This window comes from Sipha flava, unplaced genomic scaffold (assembly GCF_003268045.1).
Source record: "Sipha flava isolate LNK unplaced genomic scaffold, YSA_version1 51_pilon_pilon, whole genome shotgun sequence".
NCBI lineage: Eukaryota > Metazoa > Arthropoda > Insecta > Hemiptera > Aphididae > Sipha > Sipha flava.
The window spans coordinates 1329453-1339032 of NW_020273468.1; the positions used below are offsets into that span (position 1 = coordinate 1329453).

Sequence of the window (9580 nt, forward strand, 5' to 3'; positions counted from 1 at the left end):
AAGACTAAAATTGTTAGTTTTATTTATTCTGACTTAATTTTCACATTTGAGTACATTTTAAAACGTAAATAAATAAAATTAAAAACAATATAACTCAAATACACTAAGACTAAAAATGATATGATTACAACAAAAATTACATCCAATAATATATATTGGTACCACGAGAGGTTTAGAGCTTCAGATTTTAAATGTTGGGCACCATTATGACGAATAACGTATTCTGTCCAGTATAAAACCAAATCTTGAGGTGTCATCGGTCGATCTTTAAAACGTTTGGCAGCTACTTTAGCATTTTTTGTGTAACTAAAAAAAAAATAAATAAATGAAGCGTTTAATTCGCCTTTCTCAAATTCAAAATTTTAATATCATATTATTAAGAGGCAATGAACATAGTAATACTTTTTAATATATTTATGTTAATAGTAATAGTTATTGTTTAATATTCCATGGACAACAAAGTTATTATTGATTATAATCGCCTGACTCTCACTTCGTGTTATATAAAAGTTTAATTAAAAATACGTACGTAATATAATTAAATATCAACTCTAGACATTATTAATATATGATTATATAATTTTATACCTATTTATATGTATATATATGTGTGTGTGTGTAGATTATATCTTTAGACAACTGATAGATAATTACTTAAATAACAATAATAACTTTAATAATTTATCAAAAAATAAGCAGCGTATTAATAAATTAAATAAAGACGAGGGAAAATGTAATTTTGTATCAAATAAAAAACAAACCATCATACTTTTTATCATTGATTAGCTTATCAATTGTTTTCAAAAATTCATTTTTATTAAATGTCAATAAATCCAATGATAGTGCCATTTCTGCATTTACCAAGTTACCCACGTTTCTTGGCTGGTCATAGAAAAGCGGGAATCCAAGAACTGGGACTCCTGCATCAACGGCTTCGTATACTCCAGATATTCCTCCGTGACTTATAAACAATTTTACATTAGGATGTACTAAAAATTAAATAATTTTGTTAAATTATATAAGTTATAAAAAATAAAATACAATGGTGACTCACGAAGAACATCACGTTGAGGAAACCATTTTCTCGTCATTACATTATCTGACAAATTTTTGATTTCTCCATCATATTTCCATAATATCCTTTGAGGAACTTGAGCAAACGATTCAATAAGTATTTGTTGTATACGGTTTGGTAATGTTGACATTGATGACACAGATCCAAAAGTAAAATATATTACTCCATGTGGTGATTTTTCAATAAAATCTAATATATCCTAAAATTAAATTTAAATCAAATCTGTTTGAAAATGAAAAAGTTATTTTAACATATTTGAAATAAAATATAAATTTAAACGAATAACGAGTAAATAAAGAGCAAAAATATGCAAAAATCTATAAGCGACAATTTAATTAAAATTATTACCTCATTATATAAAATGATAAAAGCATTTATAATTAAACAAGCCATTTGTTTAAAGCTCATTAAGAGTATATACAATTTGATTTTTTTTTTACAACTTTACTTTTATAATACTGTAAAACAATAAAGTTTTGATATTCATATATTGATACTATTTTAAAATTGTTTTGAACACGACTGTTTCAACCCAACGTAGGTGCATACAAATAATTCTCAATAACGACTGAGTTACCCAGTCTTTGGCCTAATTTAAATTGTAATAAAATCCAGTGGCACAACATCAAAAATCCAAAGTTATTTGTAATCAGTGTAGTACGTTATGTATGTTACGTTTTAGTTATTAAGGAACATTACAATTAATGTTGGTTTTGTCCATTTTGCATGAGAAAAAACAGTTATTTGAAGATTTTTTGTTTTCTTGAGAACTCCTGAATACTTCGGTAAAAAATATAATTGAAGTTATTGATAAGTTTTTTTTTACATAACGCTGATTTAAAAGTGAAAATCATCAAGCATGCAGTGGAATTTGAACGAGATTATGAAGAGAAAAGAAAGGTTTCACTCATCTCAATTGGAATAACTAATTAAACTAGTTTATAATTAAATTTTAAAGGGTTAATTAAAATAATGTGTTATGTAAAGCCGATTTCCAAATCAAATACCGAAATCTCTTTTTAATGTATTTTATTTATTTTTTTTGAGAGAGTTAAGTATTTACAAAAAAGGGCCCCCCACCCCCAGACCAATTTAAATTGTAGATTATACGCGCAGCTCACACCGTAGTACTACTACTCACTTCCGGTAAGTTCTCGCGTGGTTTCAAGTGGATGCCGCCGATCTGTATCATGTTTACCGGAAACGGGCGCGGAGATTCGGTGATGAAATGCGTGTTGATGAACACGAGCGCCGGCTTGTGCCGGACGTCAGCCACGTCGTAACGCTTGGGCTCGCTGTACATCATCCTGACGTTGGTCAACCACGGCACGACCTTCACGTACACGTGCACCGCGACGTTGGTCAGCCGTTGCGCGAAGCCGTCCATGACCGGGCCGTTGTACAGCAGGTTGGGCACGTAGGACGGGCTGGGCTCGGTGCCGAATATCAGCATCTCCATGGGCGTGATCATGGACGACGGGATCGCGTAGATCTCGGGCACGCGCAACCGGTGCGCCAGGTACGACAGACACGGCGAGTAGAACGGCTCGAGCACGACCACGTCGTAACGGCCCGCGTTCTCGGCGCGCATCAGCCGCTTGACCGGCTCGTGGTCGAAGAACGCGTCGCACATGTCGCGTTCGTGGCTGCGCTCCGGCATCGGCGGCAGCATTTTGATCAACGAGCCGAATTGCTCGATCATGCGCTCGGCGTTTTCCTCCGCGTAGATCGGAAACACGTGCGACGCGTCGATTTCCGTGTAGTTCTCCCGGTCGCCGGTCGGCAGCGGAGTGATCACGGTCACTTGGTGCCGGGCCGTCAACACGTCCAGTATGGACCGCATATACTGCCAGTGGCTTCTACTGCCGATCGGCTCGACCGCCAGTATCCGAGCACCGAGCACCGCGGACATTTGCGCGGCGGCCAACACCAATAACGATAGCTCCATCCTCATCCTGTGACCGGCCGAACCAATACAATTGATATCGTCGTAATATAACCAATTGTTGTATTAGATATACTACACGCAACATTCGTATAAAGTATTAAGTTTGTTAGTTATTCAATATATATATTACAAGCGCGCCTGAAGGATAAAATCCCACCCGGGGCAAGATTAATATTCTAAGGACCGAAACAACGCGTATCTAAAAATAGATGAGAACAAAATCAAATACCATAGAAATCGGTACTCGGGAGAATTTATAGTCTTAAGCGATATATAGTCATGTGTAAACATTGTAAGCTAATAAATGCGTTCAAGGTTATACATTTTAGATTATCTAAAAATATAATAAATTTTACAAAACTTCATAAATGGAACTCAATAAAATTATGTTATAATTGATATGCGTGATATTAAATTAACAATAGTTTTGAAACAAAAATTAACAGTTTGGGCAATGGCCGCTTTGTTCCCCCTATGGGCATGCATATATACATGCCCATAATATAATATATATATAATATAATATTGAAAAATTATAAGTTGACCGATGGTCAGAGTTGGTCATGCGAGCGTTTTATTGACAGACGTTGAACGAACGTTGTTTCAACGGACGTTGTTTTTCCATTCACACACTACAATAGGTTGGGGCAACGTCAGCTTCCATCAGAATGGATGACGAAATGGTTCTGGTGCAATTTTCGTTTATGCTGTTTTGAAAGTTATCCGCCAATAAAAAATCAAATGAAAGAAAATGATGGGTGCCTGTAACCCGGTGTAAATAGTGAACAATTATTGTACGGCGATTTTTATACCCTTTATAAAGCCTTTATAAAACCTATATATATATAGGTTGTTATAGGTTAGGTTAGGTTGTTGGGTTGTATAGGTGTTTGCTAGCTGATAGTGTACATATATAAATATTAATTTTCGTAAATCTTTGATGAACTTTTTACCAAAATTAAACATCAAATAATCCACTACAGTTACAAATACGAGATAACTTTCAGTTTTATTTGAAAAATCATCATATAAAACTGACATAACGTTAAACTAGGCTTCATTTTTTTATATTTCGATCTTTATAAGATTTATTAGGTGTGTCCCACAATACTGACCATTTTTTAATTTCAGTTATTTATTGTTCTGTTTCCAAATTTCTATTGCAAAAGTTTTAAAAAAATGTATATCATCACCTTCTACGAGTGAAAATATATACTAAGTACAAGATCAGCGAGAGGGTGGGGCAGAGAGGGCTAAAGCCCCGGGGCTCATACCTCCGAGAGGGCCCGTCGTCTCAGCATTTTATACAAAATTATTTTATAATCTCATTTGCTAAAACATAAGATGCAAATTTGAATATTTTTATTGTACAAGTATGTAGTGTTTCAAAATTGCATGAAATTTAAAATTGTGAAATATTTCAGCATTTAATAATTTTTAAATGAGTTATATTTTTACATATAACTATCATAACTCACTTTCACAATTTTATAATATTAGGGAAATCAATGGTTATACCTATAACTAGAACTTTTAGATTAAATAATTAATAATTGATAAACAGCTATCATTAATATTTTTATTAGAAAAAATTTCAATGTTTTACGTTTTTGTAAAATATATATTTCATCATATAGTGAAATATTTCATACTTCTAATTCAACAATTATGTGGAAGTAGTATGCAGTGGCGCAACTAGGGGTGGGGTTTGGGGGTTGTAACCCTCTCCCAAAATTTTTCTTAAATTTTTACAAATTCTACGTAGGAAAATTTTTTTTTTATCTTGAACTCGCGAAACGGTTGATTGATATGAAATATAAATATTATTCGTATTATAATTGATAAAAATAATAACATGACAATATGGAATAGTTTGTAATGTTCCGTTCAACTCTAAAACATCAATAACCTTGCTACTACGATATTCGATTTTACAATACTTTTTTTTTATGGTATCACAATATCAAATAGAACTCAAACAGTTTAATTTGTAATTTCAATATTTTACTCATAAACCTAACTTAATCTTACTTCCATACCCCTACCAAAAACCTGCAGAAAATGCTTATTTTAATTCACAACTTATAATGACAACTCGTGGTATATATTTAATATCAAACTGAATTAATCAAGTAGGTATTTAATTTAATTTTAACTTTTTTAACTTTTATTTCTTTTAAGTAAAATTGTAACTATACATTAATCCATCTAGAATAAAAAATACGAGACTAATATAGCAATTAAAAATTATGTACCACAAATATAATTAAATGTACTTAACTGAACATTTTTAAAAAAAAAAATTTACACAATGTTAATAACTTTTTTATGTTAAATTGGAATTAAAAATTAAAAATACCAGTCATTTTTAATAACAATTTAGAACTTAGTTAAAAGGCTTCATGCAACATTTATTCGACTCAGCTCTAATTTTGATATAACATTAATTAAAATTACATAAACTTATATTTATAATATAAACTTAATACCAATACAAGATAGGCATTGGTCATTAACTGAAATAAAAGCATTTTAAGAAATATATATCTCATAGAATTTTATGACTATTACATTATAACTCGAAATACATTTTTATATTTACCATGGGTAGTTAAAAAATGTAGTGAAATTTATTTAAAAATATTCAATAAATCGTATATAAGTATCAATATTAAATTAGGATTTAGAAAAAAAATGAAAGGAAAATCAATTATATTATGACCTATATAAAATTAATGCAGTTAATTAAATATATAAGTATTACATAGTAAGTAATATTTTACTAACCTTAATTTAATTGAAACCGAAGAAATATGTACATGTGTTAAATATAATACGTATAGAAGAATATTTAATAAAACACTTCTTCAATGGAAAGAACGAATGTGCGAAGTAATGTCAAAAATATATTTATTATGGCTTAAAAAGAAACTTTAAACGTAATGTAAATACTATTGTTTACTATAAATACAATTAACCGATAAAAATATAAAACTAATTAGAAATATACTTCAGATAACATATTAATTTGCACAGGTAACGAAAATGCAGGCCATTGAACTAAAATCACTATCAGAAACATGGCTTAATATAATTTCTATTAACATGATTAGAACTAATATATTTGCTACTTAAAAATTAAAAATACAGCGTAAATATAAAAATTACCCACATAGAAAATACCAAACAAAAAATAATAGACTATCGAGGCATTCGGTTACATTTAAAAAAAAAACAAATTTTCTACTTGAGAATAATTTATTTTATTAACCTTTTTTGTATAAAATATATAAAATATTTAATTTATTTAAAAAATACTTTATTCTAAAATGAATAAAAATTGAAATTAAACATGTTAACATATATGTATGTAGTAGAAATCAAATAATAGTCTTATACTTAAATAATAATTATAAGATAAATAATTGTTTAGGATATTAAAACATTTGACATTTTATTAAAAAAGTTTCTTATCATTCTGATTTTGATCAAATGTTGTTGGAATAAGTCGTAGGTTTCTGTATAAAATTAATAATCGAACGAAATCAATAATTATATTTTCTTTTGTTTTCATATTTTTTGCTTTAATGGTATTGAATATGTACTTAATTGAATAGATCAAATGTTTTAAGCTTTATTATAATATTATGTATTGTTATAATTAAGTATGTTGGAATAAATATGTAATACTAAAGTGATAATTGCACGATATTCGATTTTGAAATATTTAAATAGTATTTACATGATCATCATTTTTTCTTATTATTCCGTATAAACGTATCACACTGTATGTATATTCAAATAAAGTATAAATGGAATAAACATTGAATAACAAAACTATTAAAATAGCATATAGTCAATGTGTTTTGAATGAAAACAAAACAAAATAAATGTTAGAAAATGATAACATGTCTTATAAACATATAAGCCATTATACTTTTGCCCCCATTTTAAAAATAACTAACATCATTTGTTTAAGGAATTTTTTTCTTTATTTAATTGTACATAAATAGTATACAATTATTGAATCTTTCTTTAGATTAAATTATTTTTGTAATTTTACTCAGATTTATACGAATGAGAATTTTAAAAATATTATCATAAATGATGGAATAATTTTGTAAATTTATTTGGAAGTAGTTTTTTAAATGTTTTAAGTATTTTAAGTGTATTTATTTATACTTAGTTCTATCATATTTTAATTCAAATTTCTGCTGTAAAGAACATTTTAACTATGCGTAATAAAGTACACAATAATAAAACACATTGTTCATAAATTGTTCGTATACATGTTACAACACAATTAAAACTTAAGTTATATATATAGTTGTATAAATTTGATTTATAATTTTGTGAGTGTGATTAATTCATTTACACTACAAACTATATTTTATACTGATACCATTGTTTGATTTATTGTTAAATAATAAAATGTCTAAGATTTTTAAATTACCCAATTATTAAATATAAATGTTGGGTTTATAAAAGGTATCATGACCACGTAGGTTTAAAGACTGTTTAAATACATTCCAAAGTCAACGGTCCAAAACAGTTCAGCAGCATAGGCGTAACTAGATCCTAAAATTAGGGTGGGCTTCAGCCCTAACATGTTTAAAATAGGTAAAACCTGTGGGGGGCTCTGCCCCTCACATCCCCAAACTCGCCCCTCAAGTAACACTAAATGTAGCATTTTGTATAAATTTGGGAAAACAGATTTTTCAACGAAACTCTTTAGTTGTTTTAAATGTTCCTGATTGTTAATGTTTTTCAATTCATTGTCATAAAAATTTCTTGTAACCAAAATTTCTGATTTAAGTCAGTTACGTTAATATTTCGTTACTTGTTAATTGTTATCACAAGTTATTAATAATCCTACGTCTTTTACGACTATTTTTGTGTTTAAATTTTTAATAATTTTTAAGCAATATTTATGTAGTAAAACCTTACATACAATCATCGTATTACAATGATACGTATAACCAAAAAAAAAAAAAATAAATATTTTTCTAAGATAATATTAAAAAAAATAAAACTATATTTTAAATAAAAATGAAAAATGTAGCTATCGTTAGGAAGACTAAGAATTATGATAGGGAAGGGCTAAAATTCATGTTGGGGGCCTTAGTCCCCCAGCCCCTCCTAGTTACGCCTATGTTTAGTAGTCACCAGGGAAAACAACGTTCAAAAAGAAGTTTTTATCACCACCTCACCAACCATTTTAAGATAAATTGTACCCCGCTGATCCCTGTCGTTTACCATAATTAGGGATGTATTAAGGGGGACAAACTCGAATCGGGTCCTAGATTTTGAAAACAGCATGAATTGGATCCGGACTTTTTTTATAGAGTACATGAGTTGGGTCCCCGTTTACTTTATGAAGTACATGAGTTGCCTGTGAGCGTTACCCAAGAAACACCACACGGATGTTGACTAGAATTTCTCCTAAAAATTTTGTTTTTTGTTAAGTTAAGGTCTAATGTAAAAATTATTAAATATTAAATGAAATTATTATTAAATTAGCTTAATTTTAACATAAAATTGTGTTTTTTCTTTTTCTTGTAAATATTTATACTATAATAAGTTAATAATAAGTTTAACCTAAAGAATAATTTTAAAAGATATGTATTTTATAAAATTTAACTGTGTCAATAATTTTCCACTAGTAAAACATCTTTTCTCATAAGACATTTTATTTTTACTGCTGTTTTTTTGATTAACTGTATGGCTGAGCTCTGAAGTGATATGCATTTTGCATGAAAGTTTTAAATAATATATAAAATAAAGATATTGGCGTGGACCCAATTTGAGTGTTATCGAATAACACCGCGGACCCAATTAGTGTTTTTTTTAAGTCATCATATATCTTAGGATCCAACTCGTATTTTCCCATTAAGGATAGGGTAAAAGAGGGTGGGCCAGGTGCCCACACTCTTTTATAATATCAAGATCAACACAAATTGTAGAACTAAAAATTACCAAGTTACTACCAATTACTGTACCAAGTAATGTCAATTAAATGTTTTAAAAATGATTTACAAGTCACGTCGTCGGTCAATGAACTCTCTTGGTGAACGAGATTACGAGAGTACGGCACGTATGAGTGTTGTGAATGCCAATAATAATAATCAATATAGAGCAACTCTCAGGTACTCAGATCCCGCAAGCACTGCGCAATAAATTAACATTATAAAACATCGATACAATTCGCAATAATCCTAATAGACACGCTTACCATAGCGTGGATAAATTATATGATTCAATAAACAATGGAGATAACGCAAAGTTCAAGAATAATTTAACAAATAATATCGCATTACCAGAAGGGGCTCTGCCCCTCACATCCCCAAACTCGTCCCTCAAGTAACATTCATTATTAAATTATAATATTATTTTATTAATATTCAATGTATAAAACAGATAATAAGAAAAGTGACATTGAGGTAAACATTATAATACTAATATATTTATTAAGTATTATTTTAGATACAAGTTGAATTTTCCTAAAAATTAAAAACTTTAAAGGAATTTTATAACTACTACAGCTTAAGCCTTTGCTC

The 9580-nt window shown here is 29.3% G+C and overlaps 1 protein-coding gene across 4 annotated transcripts in view; it reads right to left on the reverse strand.

Moving 5' to 3' along the window:
* Positions 1-6: 6 nt before the first annotated feature.
* LOC112690760 (UDP-glucuronosyltransferase 2B15-like) overlaps positions 7-9580 on the reverse strand; it is an 11682-nt gene continuing 2108 nt past the window's right edge. The window contains exons 1-5 of one of the 4 annotated variants that reach the window (XM_025564848.1): positions 5811-5933; positions 2217-3030; positions 1055-1274; positions 770-989; positions 7-306 (exon numbers count right to left, since the gene is read on the reverse strand). In XM_025564848.1, coding sequence (XP_025420633.1) covers positions 24-306; positions 770-989; positions 1055-1274; positions 2217-3029 — 1536 coding nt within the window. In that variant the 5' untranslated portion in view covers position 3030; positions 5811-5933 and the 3' untranslated portion in view covers positions 7-23. Of the gene's footprint in view, positions 307-769; positions 990-1054; positions 1275-2216; positions 3096-5810; positions 5934-9580 lie in introns of those variants that run through there. The other 3 variants (XM_025564845.1, XM_025564846.1, XM_025564847.1) reach the window with 3 other exon arrangements.